The following is a 23,228-nucleotide window of genomic DNA, read 5'->3' on the forward strand; positions in this document are numbered from 1 at the left end:
TGCTCGTGTTGTTCCAATCTTCAAATCTGGCGATCCAAAAATATTAAGCAATTAACGGCCAATCTCTTGCCTGTCCATCATTGACAAGATAATAGAAAAGCTTCTTGTAACTCGTATCAACGGTTACGTCAAACGCTTCAAGTTACTGTATACTCTATATACTCTATATACTGTATATTATCGACCTAAAAGAAGCCTTCGATACTATTGATCACGGTATCTTGCTGGAAAAGTGGATCAGTTGGGCATAAGAGGGTTTACGAAGTCTCTTATACAAAGTTACCTTAATAACCAACAATATGTCCAAATTGGAAAACATAAGGGTGAGTTTGAACCATATTTCGTTCGGTGCACTGAAAGGCAGCAACCTGGGGCCTATTCCGTTCCTACTCTTCATCAATGATATATCTAAACTTCAGCTGAAGCTAAACACTTGAGGAAGCCTTGAAGAATTATTTCTTTAACTAGTGGTCCCGGCAAACTTCGTCTTGCCATCAAGTAGGCTGTTGAGAAACGCTTTTGATCGTCCCATGTAAAATGACAGTTTCGTTCGCGCACGTTTTTTTTTTTCAACTTTCCCGGTGAATATCCTCGGATTTTTATACACACAAACACGTCGGAACCCTTGGCGAACAAAACTGAGAAAGAATCATTCAAATCCGTTGACTCGTTCGTAAGCCATTTCGTGACATACAAACACCATTCCATTTTATTTATTTAGATAGATTGAATTATGTTTAACTACTGTTAAAAAAACCTTGTGAAATATTGAAAGTCTGTCGATTCCTTCTGGAGAGAAGTGTTTTATGATTTTTTGACGAAAATCCTGGTGCTTTTCAACTGAAAAGTTTTAAAACTTTCCTTAAAGAATTTACGAAAGAAATTTTAAGATAAACTTAAGAAAGAACCTCAAAGGCAGCATTGGAATTTTTTAAGTGAACTATGTGAATAATTTGCGACAAAAAAACAATCCTGTAGACAATTTTGATGAGACTCTTAAAATGTCTAGTATTATTTATTCGAAAAACCTTTAGTATTTTTTAGTAGACAGAAGATTCTAAACAAATTATTGGAATAATGACTGGATGATATTTTTAACTAACAAATGGAATTTTATGTTGTACGTCCGTAAAGGGCCTTCCTGGAGATATTTTTTAGAGAGCTTCTCAGGCATTTTCTGGCGAAATCTTTCAAAAGATTTTTTATCAATCTGATAGAAATTGGTTGAAAAATATTCTGATGAGATCAGGAAGCCAAACAAAATTATAGAAAAATTTGTTAATGTAAATTTGAATATAAGAATTCGCTGTTTTGCAGCGATATGGGACAGAATTACATATAAATCAAATCACTAAAAATCTGTACAATCTACGAAATTTGTAAAAATCGTGGAAAACACACAAATATCTGCTTACTAGCCTTGGCGCATGGCAATCGGAGGTGCAAGGACGTTTTGTTTTTCTTTCAACTTTTTTTCCCCTATCGAAAAGCGCCCAGTTGTTAATGGGTTCTGCCACCCGCAGTGGAAACTAGCTCAAACTCGTGTTTCTCTTTGAAAATAAAAAAAAAAACCTGTGGATTGTTGTTTCACCCCACGACATTCACCCAGAAAAAAACTTTTTCTACTATTTGTGCTACCGGAAAGTGGTTACAAATTTCCCATCAGATAAACGACAGCCTAATGGGTTTTGGAGAGTTTGTTTGTTTTGTCCTGTTTGCTGTCTAAAACAATGGTTCAAATTAAAGTCCATATGTTTGGTTGATATTAATTGTTACAATTAATTGCTGCTTATGCAGATTTTTTCTCATTATCACAAAAAGGCCCTATTTTTTGGTGTTCCTCATTCAGACGAAAATTTAAAGAAGGGACAGTAGTCAAACCGCTCAAATATACGAAAATAGTGTGAAGATATCAAATTAAAACAAAATACGTTAGAATAATCCATTGGTAAACTGGTCGGAACCTTCCTTAGCCGAGTGGTTAGAGTCCACGCAACAAAGCAAAGACATGCTGAAAATGTCGATTCCCGGTCGGTCCAGGATCTTTTCGTAATGGAAATTTCCTTGACTTCCCTGGACATAATCGTACCTGCCACATGACATACGAATGCGAAAATGGCAACTTCGGCGAACAAATCTCTCAGTTAATAATTGTGGAAGTGCTCATAAGAACAATAAGCTGAGAAGCAGGCTCTGTCCCAGTGAGAACGTAATGCCAAGAAAAAGAAGAAAGGGGCCATTATTAGTTCTGCACATCTGTTTGTCTGCATCAAAAGAATTTAATTTACGTGAAAATAAAAATCAGAAGTAGTTTCAACTGCCAATTAAAATGACCATGCAGATTTGGTGACAAAAGAGCAGAGCGTCCAGTGTTCTTAACTAGCATCATCAAGGGACCCATTGGAATGCACATTGCAAACTTATCTCTCAGTCTCGCTGTTTGACCCCCTTTTGTTGTCTTCCCGTTTGAAGCGGAGTCAATTTCGGCGTCCGAATTGCTGCTACACGGAGCAAACAGTCTCATTAAGTGAAACAGTTCTCGTTAAGTTTGATGCCTCCCCCAAGAAATGTTTCATCTTCTGGTGACTGTCGGGCGATGCTGGGTGACCAGCAATTTAGGTAAACTAAAGCACATGAACACAAAAAATCAAGCTCTCATCTTTTCACCCTATTTATGCGCTACCCATCTGATGAAATCAACGCTCTGATGGTACGACATCAGCATAAGTGAACCACCAACCGCAACAACTTTATCTCGTTAGGGTGCTGCTTCCCGTAGGTGGGTATCTATGATACCTACACGATGTTATCAAGATCATTATCGTAAGGAGCAACTACCTACACCTTTCAGCTTCTGCATCGCGACCGAGCTGAGCTGCTAGATAGTGCGTTAACTGCGTCACCGTTGTTACCCCCTCTAGCTAAATGTGGTTAAAAGTTTTCCGAAAGACTCATACCGTATATCGCATAGTGGCGCGCAAACTACTGTACTCATTTGCATAAACCGTTTGCCGACGTTACTGGTTCGTTACATGGATCCTAACCACGCCAGTCAACATCACAGTGAACTAACTCGATGCATCGCCACGGCGGAAGTTACGTGCAAGAATTTCAATCCCCCGTGGGGAGAAATGTTCTCCATCAGCTCGTTTTCTTTCGGTTGGTTTGGTTTGAACGTTTTCTCCACGATGTAATTGAATCAAGAAAGATGGCACTTACCTCGAAATTCCGCTTCAGAATCTGGCCCGCTTGGGCTATGTACAGTGTGGAGGCCCCGTCAAAGGTTAAAGATCTCGGTTCTTTCTTGACCACAACGGTCTCCGTCTCGACGCAATTATTATAGAACACTACCTGATTGTTGAGCACCTTGAAGATCAATTTGATCCACGACTTGGTATACGGGATCTGAAAGGACACCAACGGCTGGCTGACCCGTTCCACATTGGCATCCGTGTAGATCAGCGTGATGTTCCACTGATCGGTCGCCAGAATCGGTTCCAGCAGCAGCCCCAGCTGGACCACAGTGTCCAGCGGATTGACCACGCTAAAAACGTAGCCACCGGAGCGGGAGCCGGGCCGAACCGTCGCGATGATCGTGAACTCGGTCAGCTTCTCCGGCAGGATGGTCCGGTAGGGGGATTTGATGTCCGCATGCGGGGCCACGCCAAAAGCCGGAAACCCGTCCGATCCGTCCACGAACGTGATGCCGTCCTCCGGGGGGATTTTGATCGCCAACAGCAGGTCGAACTCCGCGAAGACATCTGGGAATAGGAGATGAAAGAGACGGGAGGAGAGATTTGAGTGTGGTATGTGAGAAATTTGTTCTAAAGTGATGCAGTGGAGCTTGCGCAAAAGAGATGTGAGCATATGAAGCTTCGGTGGGATGCTGTGCCGGTAGCATACTTGAAGGCAGTGAATGCGATCTTTTCAACGTAGGTACTGTTCATAGGAGCGAACGGTGAAGCTTCGTGAGAGAAGGGAACGCATGGTACTTTAGATGAGACATTGTTATGATGATCGATGTCTGTTGGTTGAACTTGCGATCACATCCAGTGTGACAAAAAGGCATATTTAAGGGCCATACTCATTGCGCCGTGCCGGGCCGGGGCCAGGACTTGTCCGCACGGATGCCAGGTGATTTTTTCCAATGTCTTCCAATTGCATGGAAAAATGTCTTCCCATGTCTTCCACTTAAAACTTTTCAATTGTCATGGCAACTTTATAAAGTCCAAAACATTGGGTGTTTTTTTATTTGTTGATTTTAATGAAGAAACTGCTTTTTCAGTTGTGACATTTGCTCCATTTAGTTAAGCCTGGTATGTCAGAAAATCAGGCTCTTCTTTATCATGTTTGACATTATTGTTGAAGAATTTATTCAAAGAAACCCTCCACAGCTAATTCCTGTAGCATATTATTTTAAAACCATGCTTGTCAGGCAATAGCTGCCCTGTGCATGGTTTAATTTTCAACCAGAATTCAATTTATTCGGAAGTTCCCTTGGTTATGAATAATTATTCTTGTCTCGGGCAGCAAATCTTTTAAATAAAGGTTTCTATCTATGTAAATATTCTTGAAAATTCATCAGGCGTTCATCCAGAAACTCGTCTTAGAATACCTTAACAGATTGCTACATGACCCCTAAAAATATATCTGTATATATTTATTCACGGAATTCTCCAGTTATGTTACATGAAATGTATCTAAAAGAATATCGAAAGATACTTCCAAGATAATATGAATGTATTCCTCTAAGCATTGCAAAAAGAAGGACTTGAATAAACAATTCAATTAATAAAATGTCTAGCAGAATACTTCTTTACGAATTCCTTCAGAAATTTTCTATGATATTCCTAGCCAATCATCGAGAAACTTTTTGTTCTTCGTTCAAGAATTTCTTCAAATGTTTAATCAGGGATTTCTGCAATAATTTATCCCGGAATTTCACAAGGCATTTCTCCAGGAATTTCTCCAGAAATTTTTATACACTTTTTCCTCCAGCAATTTCCAGAAATTCTAGCAAAAATATAAAAAAAATCATGGTTTTATTCAGACTCTTTAGCAAATTTCTCAATCTCATGTACTTCTTTTTGAATTCTTCTCGCGATCTTAAAAAAATCGTAAACAGTTTTCAAACAAGTTACCCTAGAACTCCTTTTGGCATTCTTTAGAAACCATATGTACTATTAACTTCAGGGAATCTTCCCTGAATTTCCTGCCATAGATTCAACCAAGGATTGTATTCGTTAGAGATTTCTCTGCAGGTTCCTGATTAAAAGCATTGAGGGATTTTCCACAGATAATGTTTGCAATATCCCTGAAAATTCTTTTATTTTTTTACACTTCAATCGTCTCGCCGTTGTTTATTGTACAACACTGTTGAAAATACCTCGCTTTTTTCCGGAAGAACTGCCTGTTCGCGCACGTGTAGGACCAATTATCTGTTGTGCTATATCGGTAATACATAAAACGGAGTATGTCGACATGTTGCCATTGCAATGGTCAATCTTTAACTCACTTTATCGTCCTTAAGGACTGTTCATTTTATAAAGTGGACACTTTGGACATGCAATATCTTTTTAATTTATCAATGAAATCGAAATCGGTTTTCTGTACATCGTTCGACTAATATTGTACAATGCTGTGGTAATAAAAAAGTTACCAAAATAATATGTTTTCATACTAATAAGGCACAACGTTTAGAACGGTCGATTTTTGGAGGTTATCAAAATCAAGGATTAAGGTACAGTGGGGGAAGTGTATCAGTGGGGTAAGTGGATCATTTTGCTATATAAACTAGAATAAGTTGAAATTTGAGCTTTCAAACATACCGTGATGTAGTTTCAAATCATATTAAGGACTTAGCACCACTACCACAATACACTCTGTATTGCACACACACTACCACATTCAAAATCTTGAAACGTCAAAACCGATTTCGTGAAAAGTTGATTTCAGTGTTTACATTACGGGTTGTGAATCGTTCGGACCATAATTATTATCAATAATTTCTATTCACAGGTAAGTTATACAATCCTTGCAATTAGATTGATATGGAATATTATGGCTGTGGGTGGTGAAAGTGGAAAAAAATAAGCATGGTACACTTTCCCCCAGTTTTGCAACCGGTGGGGCAAGTGGATCATCATTTTTCTCTCGCAATTTATTCTTTGTTAACTATCTTCTTTTGGAAAGTTTTATATTATTTCGCTTCTAATATCATTGCCAAGATTAATGCATACATTATTCTTTTTTCATTTTAGCGGAAATGGCCCGTTTCTACGTGAAAAAACGAGCAGTTGCTGTGTATTCTCGGAGTACCTTGGAAACCGCGATTCAAGCCGTAAAAAGCAAACGTATGACCTTGTCCAGGGCCGCCAGGAGCTATGGCATTCCAAGATCAACACTGCAGAAGCGGGTCAATGGGCAACGAGGCGTGAAAAGTACTACGGGAGGAAGATGTACAGCTTTACCGTTTGATGTAGAAGCCCGAATGGCCGAATGCATAAAGACTATGGAAAGGTGGGGTTTCGGTTTGTCCAAGCGAGAAATCTCACTTGCTATCGCGCGGTACTTGAAGGAGAAAGATATATCGAATCCGTTCACAGACTCGATTCCAGGAAACGATTACTTTCGTAACTTCAAAAAACGCCACGGATTGTCTCAGAAGAAACCCCAAGCGGTTGAGGTCGCTCGGAAGAGGAGTGTGAACCCATTCGTTATGGCTAACTATTTTGAGCTTCTGCGAAAAACCACTGTAGGATTGTCGCCAGATTGTATTTACAACGTGGACGAGACAAGTTTTTGTCTTGATCCAACACGTGTAAAGGTCGTTGGTGAAAGAGGTAAAGCTGCACATCGTGTAACAGCAGGACCAGCGAAGGAGAATATTACCGTGCTCATGGGAGCAAATGCTGTTGGAGCAAAACTACCTCCATTGATCGTTTTTAAAGGAAAGAACGTCTGGACCAGTTGGGTGGCACCTCAAGAGAAGGAATTTACTGGAACAGGCTACGCCGCCACAACCAACGGATACCGAAACTTTCACCAACTACTTTTGCCGGCAATTTCTAAGATGGATTCCGAAACAGCGCCCTGTTGTCCTAATTTATGACGGGCATTGTTCCCATGTAAGTCTCGAGCTTGTTGAAAAAGCATTACAGGAGCAAGTAGTGATTTTGAAACTACCTCCTCACACAAGCCATCTTCTACAACCTATGGACCTGACGGTTTTCAAACCCCTGAAGCTAAAGTTCGACGAACTGTTGATTGCTTGGCAGCGCAAAAATTACGGTGTGAGAGCATCAAAAGCCGTGTTTTCCACATCGATTTCACAGGCCTGGCGTCAACTAAACAGAACCAACATCATCAGCGGTTTCAAAAAAGCAGGTATTGTCCCCTTCTCTGACAAGGTCATTCCAGACGAGAAATATGATCCGGAAGCACTGGAAACATTTCGGAGTGCACCAACGTCCAGTATCAGTCAATCATCACAATCACTAAGTGTACAGGACGCTTGTGTGCAGGTCAATTCTTCTTCAGCTGGTGGATCGTTTGAGAAAATTCTTTTGCAACACGTTAAGCAGAACACGGTCACCACGAGAGCGAAACGCAGGAAGATTTGTTCCGGAGCTGAAATCGTTACATCATCTGATGCTGTTCAAACTCTCAAGAATGCAAAAAAAGCAGCCAAAACTCCGGCAAGAAAGCGTTAACGTTGACCTATCACATGTTTTTTAAGTGGTAATCTGGTAACAAGCAAATGAACTTGAAAGGAATTGGTTTTGTTACCTAATTGTTATTTTTTGTTTATTCTCTTATATAAAAACACTGAATTCGTTCAATAAATAAATGTTCAGATTGAAGGAATGATATTTTATGCTTTAATTTTTTTCCTGATTATTTATTTCAGGTACAATTCCAACATATTCAAAAATGATCCACTTACCCCACACCAGTGGGGTAAGTGGATCAATTGCATATATTATTGAAATAGTTTATAGTAACTATTCAATAATCAAGAATTATGAAACCAATGCACAGCTTACGTATAATAGTCTATAAATAATAGTTCATATAGTTGGATTGAAGAAATTTGATGTTGAATAGCTTTTTTGACAAATTATGTTTCACTATTGATTTTCTTGTATCCACTTACCCCACGGTACCTTATTAAAAATCGGCAGGAAAATTCGACAATTTATATTTTTTATTTTCAAAAAATGGTTGTACTTAGAAAGCATCATCAATTAGAAGCTTGCTAAAAAATATCAAGTTATTTTTGGAGAAGCAATTTTGCAGATATCATAAAATCATTTTTTATCAATTTTTTTTAAAGAAAAATATCTTAAATTTAAATGGAACTGATATGAGTAGAATTTTAAGGTTTAAAGTACGTCCAGACGGAAGTAATAATATAGTATTTATAATAAAAATAACTTACGCCTTCATAGAGTTGCTGATTTAGTCCCCACGTCATATTTTAAGCACAATAGAAAAACAAATAATTTATTTTCAGAAGACCACTCAAAGCACAATGACAATCATCAAGATTGGGAACACTGCTTGAATTAAATCAAATTTATTTTGCATGTAATATTTTCAGAATGTGTTATTCTGAGACTACCTATCAAAATATTTTGAGAAAAACGCTTACAATTTGCTCTAGATCGATAAACATGCGTATATAATTTTAAAAGTATGGGATTTTTCAATAAAACGACCATAAAGAGTAAATTTGGTACCCAAGAATGCGGTTAAAACTCAAGATTTTGCTATTTTTTATACATATATAGTTTCTTTAGTAATCTAAACCAGTTTTGAACACGCTTATTACTTTACTTTTTTGCTGGTAGTAAAAAGATGGTGTATCAGCAAATTTGACCATTAGGAATAGATCACTAAAGTGACTCAGCGTCAGGAACTGATGGAATATTATTGATGTTTTTAAAAACTCTACCTTAAGTTCAATAGTAAAGGATACCAACATACAATTTGTTCATTAAATTTAGGATTTTTTTCATGCGAAAAATAATGCTTAAACTTGACGAACATTTTTTCTTAGGAGTTTTTGCAAAAACTATTTAGTTCTTCAACCGAAAGCATTTTGTAAATTTCTGTATTTTCAAAACATTGTAGAATAAAAGTTGAACGATACACAGAAAACCGATAAATAAAAAAGATATAGCATAAACAAGGTGTCCACTTTATAAAATGAACTGTCCTTAAGCAGTCTACATTTACACAGTCAAATACAGAGGCAGAGAATTACACATATTTGTGCAAAGAATACTGCCAATAAATTTCAGGTGGAGCTCCAGATGAGCTTTGGAAGAATTGCTAGAAAAACTCTGGAGAAATTCCCAGATCAATTGTGAAGGAATTTCCTACGTAACTGTGGAGTATTTCCGGAGGAACTCTGGAATTAGTCCCGGTGGAAGACTGAAGGAATATTCAGAGAAACTCCAGAGGAATTCTTGGAGGAAACCCGGAAAAAAATCTGGAGGAACTACGAAGAAAAGCAAGGAATCCGTAGTGATTTCAGATGGAACTCTGAAGGGATTCTAGGAGACATTTGTAAGAAATTTCTGGACGAATTTTGGAGATTTTTTTAGAGAAACCCTGGAGGATTTCCCGAGTAATTACTGGTGGATTCCTTGGAAAACTTCGATTAAATTCATGGAGGAACTATGGCAATAATCCGAAAATATTCCCGATGGAGCTAACAAAGAATTTCTGTAGGAGCTCCTAGTGGAGCTTGAATGGAATTCCCGATTGAGCCGTCCAGAAATTCCTCGGGAGATTTTTTACAAGAATTTCCCCGGAGATCCCTCTAAGAACTCCTCCGGGATTTTCTTCTAGAATTTCTTATGTGATTTCCAATAGCAAATCCTCTGTGGATTTCGTTTACGATTTGCACCAGGAATTCCTCAAAGTATTTCGGATATCAATTTCTGCGGGGATTTGGTCCAGGATTTTCTCTGGGGATGTCGTCCAGAAATTCATTAAGGAATTCCTCTGAGGATTTTCTCCAGAAAATTTTTCGGGGATTTTTCCAGAGAATTTTTCAGGAGTTTTCCTCAAGGAATTTCTCTAAGGATTAAACCAGGAACTTCTCCGATTATTTTCTCCAGGAATTCATCTGAGACTTCCTTCGGGGATTTCATGGATTCCTCCGGCGATATCCCTAGGCACCCCTCCGGAAATTTTCTCCAGGAATTTCTCAGTGGATTTAAAAAAGCTATTACTCTAGGGATTTTGTCCAGAATTTCTTCCGGGGATTTCCTTCAAGAATTTCTCTGGGGATTTCCTCAAGAAGCACTTCCGAGGATTTTCTCTAGGGGTTTTTCTGGGGATTTCATCCAGAAATTTCTCCAGGGATTTTACCAAGGAATTCCTCTGAGAATTTCCTTCAGAAACTGGCAATTTGCCCCAGGTATTCCTGCGGAGATTTCCTCCAGAAATTTCTACGGAGATTTTTTCCAAGAATTCATCCAGTGATTTCTCTCAAGAACTTCTCCGGGATTTTCTCTAGAAATTTTCAAGGAGATTTAGAACAGCAAAACTTTCGAGGATTTTTCCAGGAATTCCTCTGTAGATTTCATCCAGAAATTCTTCCCAGTTTGTACTCTAGAAGTAACTCCAAAGATTTCATTAGATTAAGAATTTCCCCAGGGTTTAGTTCAGAAATTTACCGAGAAATTCCTTCGGGGATTTTTCAAAGAATTTCTCCTGAGATTTCTTCTGGGAACTCCTCCAGATATTCCTCCGGGGAATTCATCCACGAATTCCTCCGAAGATATCATCTGGCGATTTGCTTTAGAAAATCCTGAAAGAATTCCTCCGGGGATTTTCCTCAAGAACTCCTCCGGGGGTTTTCTTCAGAAATTCCTCAGGGGATCTAAAATAGCAATTCCTCCGGAGATTTACTCCAGAAATAAATCGCCGGATGACTTCAAGGGGATTTTCTCCATAAATTTATCCAGCATATCCTCCGAAGTTCCTCCAAATTTTTGCGCAGTTCTTTAGGGAATTCTTCCAGGATTTTTTTTTCCGGATTTTCCCCATGAATTCCTTTTCGAGTACTCCAGCAATTCTTCTGGTATTCCTTCAGCAATTCCTTCGGAGCTCTTCCTGGTGCTTTGGAGGAGCTTCGGAGGATATGCTGGAAAAAATCCATACGAGTTACTGGAAGAACTCCGGAGGAATTACCGGTGAAGCTCCGAAGGAATTCTCGAAGGAACTCTAAAGGAATTCCTGCAAAAACTCTGGACAAAATCCTAGAGAAACTCCAGAGTAATTCTTGGAGGAATTCTAGAGGCGTTTCTAGAGCAACTCCGGGGAAATCGCTCGACGAACTCCGGAGAAATTCCTGGAGAAACTAAGGGAGATATTCGAAGCATTTCCACTGTTAGGAAGGAACATCGGAGGAACCTTCCAGGAATTACAGGGGAACTACAAAGGAATTTCTGGAAAAAATCTTGGAGAATAACCTGTAGAAATCCGGAGGACATTCCGACGAATTGCTGGACAAAATCCAGAGGAATTGCCACAGAAAATCCGAAATAATTTCTTGAAGGACTTCAAAACACTTGGAAGAACTCTGGATGTATTGCTGGAGGAAGTCTAAAGAAATTCCCGGAGATTTTTTTTAAGGAATTCTGGAGGAGTTTCAGAAGAAACCAGTGAAAAAAAAAATCTTGACAGATATCCAAAAGATGCCTGGGATAATTTCAGAAGCAACAATTGTAGCAAACTCAAGAAAAAATCATATAATAATCCGTTTACTTTTTTTATGAATTCGTTAAAAAAACACGAGAAACACTGAAACAGTCTTCCTTGTAAGAATCCTTGAATAATTTCGATGGTTCTATGGAATAATATTTAAATACATTGCTAGAATGTCTTGATAAATATCTGCAAGAGTTCCTAGAAGAAACTCTGGAAAAATGTTTGTCAGAATTCTCAGATCAATATCAGAAGGAATCCTTGGAGAATTGAACTTGAGCTTGATTGGCTGCCCGTGGTTGCTACTCCAGTATCGCCAGATCAGCTGCACTTACACAAGGAACCAACCGAATGACTGCACGCTCAAAAAAGTGTTCTGGAAAACGTGAACTGTCAAAAATACACCGTGAACTACCATCATTGGTCACAGATAGAGTAAAGTGGGGCAAAAGTTCGAGTGGGGTAAGAGTTTCTTTTTAAGATTTCTAGCTCAATTCAAAACAAATCTTATAAATATCATAGTGGTTCGAATGCTATTCAAGTAAGAGACTTTCACTCCAAATATCATACAAATCGATTGAGATTTGGAAAAGTTATGGCTATTTGTTGTTTTCCGACGTAAATATTGTAATTTTTGGTCAAACTTTCGTTGCATGGAACCAATTGAAGATAAAATCTTTTTCAATATTTTATGTAAGGGCGTTTCTAGGCCTATCATAAGGATGCTTTGAGGTGTATTAGTTTTTGCATAAATGCTTGAAAACAATTTTTGGCCCATAGTGGGGCAAAAGTTCGAATCAGCGGGGCAAAAGTTCGACCCATGTATAAAATCACGGAAAAATTTGCAAATTGCCTAAAATCCACATATTATCTTCAAATTTAGTTAAATTTGTCTGATCATGTGAAAATTGTCACCAAAGTTTTATATTTCCACTTATTTTGCGAAAAACTGCTATTTTTGAGTATATTACAATTAACTCGGTTTTGGGCAATTTTTTGATGAAAATTTAGTGTGTATTTTTCGTTAAACTTAAGTTTACGGCTGGTGTAAGGCATGCCTGTCATAAAAGGATCGATATTTTGTGTTTTAGCCAGCGAACTTTTGCCCCACACTAGATTCGAACTCTTGCCCCACTGGTGGGGCAAAAGTTCGAATAAGACAATCAATTTTGAAACTGTTATAACTAAAAATGAGAAAATATTTTGACACAAGTTTGTTCAGCAAAATTATAGCCAATATGTTGAAGATTCACTGTATGGTATTTGTTTTGTTTCAACTGCTATTGTTTTCCTGGAAACTTTGATTATACCACTAACGTCGAACTTTTGCCCCACCTTACTCTACATGATCTAGTTCACGGTGTATTTTTGCTTATTGACGAGTTCACGTCTGCTGTTCACGGATACGAGAACGGATTTTTTTCTGTGTGCTTGGGACCAACAGACACCCTCAGTGTATAAGTGCTGGTGATCTTATATTTTTAGGCAACAATGGCGCCTGTCACGTCAGAATGCAGACCAATGAGGAAAAGGGGAAGGAACTGATGATTCATTAAACTTGCTCCCGCGTAGACCGTACCACTGCGTCTACGTCAGTTCTTGCGGGCAAAGATGGTTAAAAGGAAAAAGATGATCGACTCTTCATTTTGCCATATATTTTGCCGGCGACACGATATTCAAGTAACACTACTACCATCTGTTGAGTTAAAAGCGCATAAATATAATATTCAGCTAAATTTAAATTATCGTGCAATGAAAAAAACGAAAAGTGGAAGAAATCAAAACAACAACGCTTAAAAACTGTTACACGGAAGTGAGAACGACTCACATAACATCAGGCTTTTGCGAACCAACACAAAGTTTGAGTAATTTTATACATACTAAAAAATGTTCATGTGCTGTTTTTTCTTCTTTTTCTCACATTTTATGCCATTTAGAGATGATTGGCAATATCGGACATCCCCGTTTCAGTTGTGTACCTTTTTTCAAGCGTGAATCTCACAAACGAACATTGCAACATCTGGTGGTCATTAGGAGAACGATGCATATTAGTTAGCTTTTGACTTACCAGAGCAGCGCAATTCATGTCGCCTAGAAAAGACGGGAGTCGGTTTTCTTTTTCCTTCTAACCATCTTTGATGCGGGAGTGTATGGGTTGGGGCAAAGGCATGGCAGAGAGGTTTGCTCTTTGGTTAGCAAAATGCCTATGTATCAGGCGTAAGGAAAGGCGTGCTATAATGAAGATAGAGTGTCCGTCTCTGGTTCTAGCGTTTGCTATGAACGGATAGGGTGTGAGTGTTTAAAATTGAGAGTGAAAGATACAACTACAAAGTACGAGGAAAGGTACGGGCCTGGGATTGAACCCATAACCTTCTGCATATGAAGCAGAAGCGGTAGCCATTAGACCACCAACCCCGTCATCTGAAGGAATCCTTGGAGAATTTTCAACGAAATTTGGAGAGGGATCGCTATAGTTTGATCTAGACGTGCAATAATCTTTTAGAAGGGGTTCTTGTAATTTCCAACTCATATGTTTTTTTTTAATCAAGGAATTTTAAAAATGCTAATAATTTAAATTGTATTCCAAATGTCTTCAAAACTTCTGAAAATTCTTCCAAAAATCTTCCGTCTTCCAAATTTCTTCCAACCTGACATCCCTGGTTGTGAGTTCTTTTTGCATTACCAAAATGAAAAGAGGTGACAGATTTGTTTTTACTTCAAGCGTGTGTTAGAATAAGGGCGTTAGTCGCATGATCGATTTCTTTTCATCGATCCTCTCTTCTGTGAATAAAAGTGACAAGATGCAAGTTTGTTATTTAAGGTGAAGGTGAATAGAAGCCAAAGTTCAAATTTTCAAGAGCACGGATCTGGAGAACCAATTTTCCGATTAAGCTGAAAACTTAATCGATTGGTCACTAGCTGGTGGTGACCAATCGATTAGGTTTTCAACTCAAACGGATGTTTGGTTCTCCAGATCCGTGCTCTTGAAAATTTGAACTTTGGCTTCGATTCATCTTCACCTTAAGGAACATTCCCAGAGTCCACCAAATTTTCAAAATCTTCCATGCACTCTCCAAATTAATCACCTTCAAGAATATCTCAAGATTTTCTATAAAAATACTCTTGAAGCATGTTTTTAGTGGTGGTTTAATTTTGGGAATACATCATGCTAATACCCGGAACGAATTTCTTGTCAAATTCTTAGCTTTTCTATTTAATTTTTGGATGCGAATTATGGATATCCATGGATAAACAGTAGCTTGCTTGAGTGACTGTTGTAAATTCCATGAGAATGTACTTGATACGGGGCGTTTGAAGATTAGCTGCGGGGTTATCGATTCTGGGAATTCTTTGGCCTTTGTTCGACCATCTCGATCTCAGGTAATGCTTTCGAAAAATTGTGGTCGAGACTAACGGAATTCCTTTTGTGCTTTAATTTTTTTAGGGATTCCTCCAGAAGTTACTTTAGGGATTCCTCCTGAGGTTCATCGTGAAATTTATCCAGGGATTCTTCAAGAAATTCCTCCAGGGATTCTGGAAGGAATTTCTCAGGGATTTATAAAAAAATTCTTCCATGATTTCGTTAATGAATTCCTATAGAGATTCCTTCAAGGAGTTTCTTCAGGAATTCATCCAGGAGTTTCTTCAGAAATTCCTCAAAAAGTTCCTTCAGGAATTTCTCCAGGAGTTCTTTTAGGAATTCCTCCTCCAAGAGTTCTTTCAATAAGTGATCCAGGAGTTCCTTTAAAAATTCCTTTAGGAGTTCCTCCAGGAATTACTCCTCGATTTCCTCCAGGAGTTCCTTCAGGAATTCATCCAGGAGTATCTTTAAGAAATCCTTCAGGAATGGCTCCAGGAATTCATACAGAAGTTCTTTCATGCATTCCTCCAGGAGTTTTTTTTTAGGAATCCCCCAAGGAGTTCTTTCAGTAATTCTTCCAGGAGTTTTTTTTCGGGAATATCTCCAAGAGTGTCGTCAAGAGTTCCTCCAAGAATTCGTTCAGAAGTTTCTCTAGGAGATCTTTCAGGAAATCCTCCGGACTTTACTTCAAGAATTCCACTAAGAATTCCTTCAGGAATTTCTCTATGAATGCCTTCGAGAATTCTTCTAGGAGTTCCTTCAGGAATTACTCAAGAAAAGCATTCAGGAAACCTTCGAGGATTTAATTCAGGAATTTATTCAGGAGTTACTCTATAGTTTCCTTCAAGAATCCCCCCCAGATATTCTTCCAGGAATTCCTCCAAGAGTTTCTCTAGGAAACCCTTAAGGAATTTCTCAAGGAGTTCTTTCAGGAATTCCTCCAGGTGTTACTTCATGAATTCCTCCTTGAGTCTCTTGAGGAGTTCTTCCAGGCGTTCTTTCAGGAAAACCTTCAGGAGTATCTTCAGGAATTCCTCTAACAGTTTCTTCAGAAATAACTCCTGAAGATCTTTCAGGATTTCCTCCAGGGTTTCCTTCAAGAATTTCCTCCTCAGGAATTCCTCCTTCAAGAGTTCTTTCAGGATGTGATCCAGGAGTTCCTTATAAAATTCCTTTAGGAGTTCCTCCAGGAATTACTTCTACACTTCCTCCAGGAGTTCCTTCAGGCATTCCTCCAGGAGTGTCTCTGAAAAATCCTCCAGAAATTGTTCCAGGAAACCCTCCAGGAGTTTCTAAGGGATTCCTCCAGGAATTCATACAGAATTTCGTTCATGAATTCCTCCAGGAGTTCTTTCAGTAATTCTTCCAGGAGTTTTTTTTTTGAAAATTTCTTCAGAAGTATCTTCATGAGTTCCTCCAAGAGCTCCTTCAGAAATTTCTCTAGGAGATCTTTGAAAAAATCCTCCAGAGTTTACTTCAAGAATTCTACTAGGAATTCCTTAAGGAATTTCTTTTTGAATTCCTTCGAGGAGTTCCTTCAGGAATTACTCCACAAAAGCTCTCAGGAAATCTTTGAGGATTTAATTCAAGAATTTCTTCAGGAGTTCCTTAGAGAGTTACTCCAGGGTTTCCCCCAGATATTCTGCCATGAGTTCCTTCAGGAATCCCTCCAAGAGTACCTCTAGGAAACTCTTAAGGAATTTCTCAAGGAGTTACTTCAGGAATTCCTCCAGGAGTTACTTCAGAAATTCCTCCATGAGTCTCTTAAGGAGTTCTTCCAGGAGTACCTTCAGAAACTCCTCTACCAGTTCTTTCAGAAATAACTCCTGGAGATCTTTCAATTTTTTTCCAGGGTTTCCTTCAAGAATTCTTCTAGGGGTCCCTTCAGGAATTCTACCAAGAATTAGTTCAAGAATTACTCCAGGAATTTCTCCAGGTGCTTCTTCAGTAATACCTCAAGCAGTTTCTTCAGGAATTCCTTTAGAAGTTTCTAAATGAATTCTTTCAGGAATTCTTCCAGGAGTTCCTACAGGAATTCCTCCCGGAGTTTCTCCAGAAATTCATCCAGGAGTTCCTTCAGTAATTACTCCAGGAGTTCCTCCAAGAATTCCTGTAAGAGTTTCTTCTGAGATTAGTCCAAGAGTTCCTCCAGGTATTCATCCCGGAATACCCTCAGCAGTATACTTCCAGGAATTGCTCCAAGAATTCTTTCAAGAAATTTTTTAAGTATTTCTTCCGAAATTCTTCCAAGAGTTCCTACAGGAATACCTTCCAGGAGTTCCTTCAGGACTGACACCAGGATCTCCAGGAATTCCACCAGGAGATCTTTCAGGAAATTCTTCATGGTTCCTTCTAACAATTCCTCCATGATTTCCTTCAAGAATTATTCCAGAAGTGTCCTCAGGAATTACTTCAGGAAATCTTCGAGGATTAACTTCAGTAATTCTACCACGTATTCCATCCGGAGTTCCTTCATGAGCTACTCCAGGGTTTTTCTATGGAATTCTCCCAGGAGTTCCTTAAGGAATTTCTCCAAGAGTTCTTCTATGAAACCCTTCAGGAGTTCCTTTAGGAATTTCTCCAGGAGATTCTTAGGGATTGCTACTAGGAATTCTACAGGATTTTTTCAGGAGTAATTTCAAAAATTCATCCTGGAGTTTCTTCTAGAATGACTTCAGGAATTCCTTCAGGAAAATCCTTCAGGAGTATTTTCAGGATTTTTTTTAAAGAGTTCATTCAAAAATTCTTTCAGGAACTTTACCAAGAGTTCTTTCAAGAATTCTTCCAGGATTATCTTCAGGAATTTCTTCAGGAGTTCCTTCAGTAATACTTCCAGGAGTTCCTTAAGGAATTCCTTCAGGAGTTCCTTGATGAATTCCTTCAGAATATCCTCCAGGAATTCTTTTAAATGTTCCTTCAGGAAATCTTCCAAGAGATCCTTCAGGAATCCCTCCAGAAGCATCGCCTGGAATTCATCCATGAATTCCTCTAGGAGTTTCTCCTGGGATTACTCCATCAGTTCTTCCAAGAATTCCTCTATATTTTCCGCCAGGAGTTCCTTCAGAAATACCCTCCAAGAGTGATTTTAGTACCGTCAAGCTACCATTCACCGTGCGCTTAAGAAAAATCTACACTTCAAAAAATTATATAACTTGTCCCAATAATTTAATGCGCACTAAAATACCACTACGTAGCGTGCAATTATATTATAATTCAGGGAAAAATCTAAAACTAGTGATGCATAACAAAAAATTACATAAAAATTATGTTTGAAAATGTCATATTAAGGTCGCCTCGTACCGTTCTATGTTACCATTTACCGTGCACACTAGTGCACCATTCACCGTGCGTATAGTTTTCTTCATGATTTTATTTCGTATCTTGAAGAAACGTTGTTGATGGAGTAACTATGTTGCTAGTAGCGTGCGCACTCATTTTTAAGAGTATTCAAATCTTCGTTTACAATAAAAGCCATACAAAGTTTAAAAATTGACTAAATTATTATTTTTTCATTAAAGTCGTTATAGGAGGTTTGACTGTATTGTCCAAACCATCCCATATTCACTCAAACATTAAATATAAAGTTGTTTAATCACGACATAACAATAAATCTAATATTATTGAATAATGTCATGCCTTTTAAACTAATGCACGGTAATAGGAACCATATATATTGAAAAGGGTCCATTCACCGTGCATTTGGGTTTCGACTGAGGCACAATAAAAAAATCTAATTCGCATTAAATCTCATTGCTCATATGATGAAATACATCTTACTAATAGTATCCGCAGTGAAAACTTGATGAATTTTACAAAATTCCATACTCTAACGTTAAAATGAAAAATGTGATTTTTTGGCGCTTCTACTAAAAGTGTTGAAAAATCTCATTATCGAACAGAATTCACATGATTTTGACTACATAAACTAGGTTCTTCAGAATGCTTTGTGACAAAAACTACTTCATTTTATCAGTTTTATCTTATTTTGCTGACAAAAGAATAATTTGTGAAAATTGTATGAATATTCTGTAGGAATTTGTATATGTGCACGGTGAATGGAGGCCGCACGGTGACTGGTGACTTAACGATACTTCCGTCAGGAGTTTCTTCTAGAATACCTCCAGGAATTCCTTCAGGAATTACTTCAGGAACGCTTTAAGAAGTTTTTTTTAGGAGTTCCTCCATGAGTTTCTTCAGAAATTACTCCAGTAGTTGCTTTAGGACTTTCTACAGGAGTTCCTCAGTAGTACCTCAAAGAGTTCCTTAGGGAATCCCTCCAGGAATTTCTACAAACATAAAAATAGAATGCCCTTCAGGAATTCTCCCAAGATTTCTTTCAGAAATTTCTCCAACAGTATTTCCTGGAATTTCTCCAGGAGTTTCTTCAGAAATACCTCAAGAATTCCTTCCGAAGCTCCTTCATGATTTTTTCCAAGAGTTTCTTCAGGAATTCCTCCATGAGTATCTCCAATTATGCGTCCAAGAGTACCTTCAGTTATAACTTCAGGAATTCTTTCAGGAATTTCTCTAAGAGGTCCTCCAGGAATTTTTCAGGAGATCGTTCAGGAATTCCTCCAGGAGTTCATTCAGGTATTCCTTCAAATTTTACTCCAAATATTACTCCAGGTGTTTCTTCAGGAATTTCTCCAGAATTATTTTTAGGAACTCCTCCAGCAGTTGCTTCAGGAGTTTCTACAAGAGTTTTTTTAGGAATTTCTCCAGGGATTCCTTCTGGAATTTATCCAGAAGTTCCTTCATGAATTGCTCCAGATGTTCCTTCAGGAATTCCTCCAAGAGATTCTTAGTGATTCCTTTTCGGAATTCTACAGGATTTTTTTTTCAGGAGTTCTTTCAAGAATTCCTCCTGTAGTTTCTTCAGGAATTTCTTCATGAGTTCCTTCAGGAAAATGTTCCAGGAGTATCTTCAGGAATTCCTTTAAGAGTTCGTTCGGAAATTCCTCCAAGAGTTTTTTTTCAGGAATTTTACCAAGAGTTGTTTCATGAATTACTCCAGGTGTTTCTTCAGGAATTTCTCCAGAATTATTTTTAGGAACTCCTCCAGCAGTTGCTTCAGGAGTTTCTACAAGAGTTTTTTTAGGAATTTCTCCAGGGATTCCTTCTGGAATTTATCCAGAAGTTCCTTCATGAATTGCTCCAGATGTTCCTTCAGGAATTCCTCCAAGAGATTCTTAGTGATTCCTTTTCGGAATTCTACAGGATTTTTTTTTCAGGAGTTCTTTCAAGAATTCCTCCTGTAGTTTCTTCAGGAATTTCTTCATGAGTTCCTTCAGGAAAATGTTCCAGGAGTATCTTCAGGAATTCCTTTAAGAGTTCGTTCGGAAATTCCTCCAAGAGTTTTTTTTCAGGAATTTTACCAAGAGTTGCTTCATGAATTCCTCCATGAGCATCTCCAGGAATTTTTTCAGGAGTTCTTCAGTAATACCTGCAGGAATTCCTTAAGGAACTGCTTCAGAATATCCTACAGGAATTCCTTCAGAAGTTCCCTCAAGAACTCTTCCAAAAGTTCCTTCAGGAATCCCTCCAGGTGTATCCCCAGGAATTTATTCAGAAGTTTTTTCAGTAATACCTCTAGGAGTTTTTCCTGGGATTACTCCAGGAGATCCTCCAGGTATTCCTCCAGGAATTACTCCAATTATTCCTCCATGAGTTCTTTCAAGAATTTTTCCAGGAATTTTTCCAGAAGATCCTTCAGGATTTTTTCCAAGAGTTCTTTCAGAAATACCCTCCAGGTGTTTTTTCAGGACTTACATCAGAAGTTTTTCCTTGAATACCATCGGGACTTCCTCCAAGAATTGCTTCAGGAACTCCTTCAGAAGTTCGTTCTGGAATTCCTCCAGAAGTTCTTTTGGAATTTCTTTGGAAGTTCCTTCAGGACTTTCTCTATGAGTTCCTTCAGGAATAACCCCAGTAGTTGCTGCACGAGTTCCTTGTCTTCTTTCTTCTTGTCTTCTTGTCTTCTTGTCTTCTTGTCTTCTTGTCTTCTTGTCTTCTTGTCTTCTTGTCTTCTTGTCTTCTTGTCTTCTTGTCTTCTTGTCTTCTTGTCTTCTTGTCTTCTTGTCTTCTTGTCTTCTTGTCTTCTTGTCTTCTTGTCTTCTTGTCTTCTTGTCTTCTTGTCTTCTTGTCTTCTTGTCTTCTGTCTTCTTGTCTTCTTGTCTTCTTGTCTTCTTGTCTTCTGTCTTCTTGTCTTCTTGTCTTCTTGTCTTCTTGTCTTCTTGTCTTCTTGTCTTCTTGTCTTCTTGTCTTCTGTCTTCTTGTCTTCTTGTCTTCTTGTCTTCTTGTCTTCTTGTCTTCTTGTCTTCTTGTCTTCTTGTCTTCTTGTCTTCTTGTCTTCTTGTCTTCTCTTCTTGTCTTCTTGTCTTCTTGTCTTCTTGTCTTCTTGTCTTCTTGTCTTCTTGTCTTCTTGTCTTCTTGTCTTCTTGTCTTCTTGTCTTCTTGTCTTCTTGTCTTCTTGTCTTCTTGTCTTCTTGTCTTCTTGTCTTCTTGTCTTCTTGTCTTCTTGTCTTCTTGTCTTCTTGTCTTCTTGTCTTCTTGTCTTCTTGTCTTCTTGTCTTCTTGTCTTCTTGTCTTCTTGTCTTCTTGTCTTCTTGTCTTCTTGTCTTCTTGTCTTCTGTCTTCTTGTCTTCTTGTCTTCTTGTCTTCTTGTCTCTGTCTTCTTGTCTTCTTGTCTTCTTGTCTTCTTGTCTTCTTGTCTTCTTGTCTTCTTGTCTTCTTGTCTTCTTGTCTTCTTGTCTTCTTGTCTTCTTGTCTTCTTGTCTTCTTGTCTTCTTGTCTCTTGTCTTCTTGTCTTCTTGTCTTCTTGTCTTCTTGTCTTCTTGTCTGTCTTCTTGTCTTTTGTCTTCTTGTCTTCTTGTCTTCTTGTCTTCTTGTCTTCTTGTCTTCTTGTCTTTTTGTCTTCTTGTCTTCTTGTCTTCTTGTCTTCTTGTATTCTTGTCTTCTTGTTGTCAATGTTTGAATTATATACTCAAATACAAATCTGACTCGTTCGACAAAGTCATCTAACATTCATATCCATCAGAAAAAAAACCAAGCTTTGCTAGAAAGAGTTGTGAAAACCCCACCTCCAAGAATGCTAGCTCGTTAGGAACCTCGGTTTCCAGTTTCCGCATAAACATATGCAAATTGGTGTTTCCGTTTCCTCCGAGTATGAGTCTGCGATTCAAATTCACAGAACTTTCCATACGATGCAAAGTATGTTTGAAGAGATGAATTCAAACGGCGATGCATGCATAACTTCTAGCCAGGAGCGTCAAAGTAACAGATTGTTACAAACCGAACAAAAAGTTTCGTTCGGTCGTTTGCCATTCGGTAATGGCTTTTTCCTGCTTATCAACCAACCGACATAACACGCTGATCAAAAGCCTGTCTTGTAGCGTGAGTGATTCCACTATGCTTGATTTTCTAAAGCGCAAACCATCTTTGTACACGCCACACACATGCACTCTTCAATTTCCACACTGTTGCATTTTTAATTTGCTAATAGCAGCGCTTAATTGTCACTTCCTAGACGCTTACTGTCATCAGCCATCGTCGTCGTCGTCGTTGTCCATGTTGGAACAAGTATCGCGCTAATCCCTATGTAAAGCATCATTAGAGATTCCCTTTCTCCTCAATAACGGAGCGGACAATTCTCTTACATCCATCGCGAGACAGCGAGGCGCCCACGGGATCCCCCACATCAGAATTCTTTTCTGTTTTCCCTTTGACTACTCTTGGCAAACACCAGCAGCAGCAAGCAAGCCAGCAGACAACGACGAACAAATGCACATCCGGCGAACAAGCAGAGTGTTTGGATGCACACATCTCGCAAGCAGTCCCGCCCGATTATCGCTCCACTCCACTATGGGCCAAAAATCAAAATTTCGTGACGAAATTCCATTCACTTCTATTATGATCAAAAACCAACCTACAACTAATACAAACCTAAATCGGAAATTGTTCTGTTATTGGAGAAACTATGGGAAAGCAGAAACATATGATACTTAATTCATTAAATATTTGATTTTAACGAATCAGTTGATAGGGGAATTTACTCTTGTCGAGAAATCTTGATTTATGGCACATAGTGCACTATCATACATTCGATCGTATTCATCGTTTTCCCCCCTTTGACTTTTATTGCGAT

At 38.5% G+C, this 23,228-nt stretch overlaps 1 protein-coding gene across 14 annotated transcripts in view; it reads right to left on the reverse strand.

Moving 5' to 3' along the window:
- Positions 1 to 23,228, reverse strand: part of LOC5574086 (collagen alpha-1(XVIII) chain) — a 980,207-nt gene that overhangs the window by 611,288 nt on the left and 345,691 nt on the right. For all 14 annotated transcript variants that reach the window (XM_021840445.1, XM_021840446.1, XM_021840452.1 and 11 more), the window contains exon 5: positions 3,220 to 3,761. In XM_021840445.1, coding sequence (XP_021696137.1) covers positions 3,220 to 3,761 — 542 coding nt within the window. The remainder of the gene's footprint in view (positions 1 to 3,219; positions 3,762 to 23,228) is intronic.

The sequence above is a fragment of the Aedes aegypti genome, chromosome 2 (genome assembly GCF_002204515.2).
Source record: "Aedes aegypti strain LVP_AGWG chromosome 2, AaegL5.0 Primary Assembly, whole genome shotgun sequence".
NCBI classification, from domain to species: domain Eukaryota; kingdom Metazoa; phylum Arthropoda; class Insecta; order Diptera; family Culicidae; genus Aedes; species Aedes aegypti.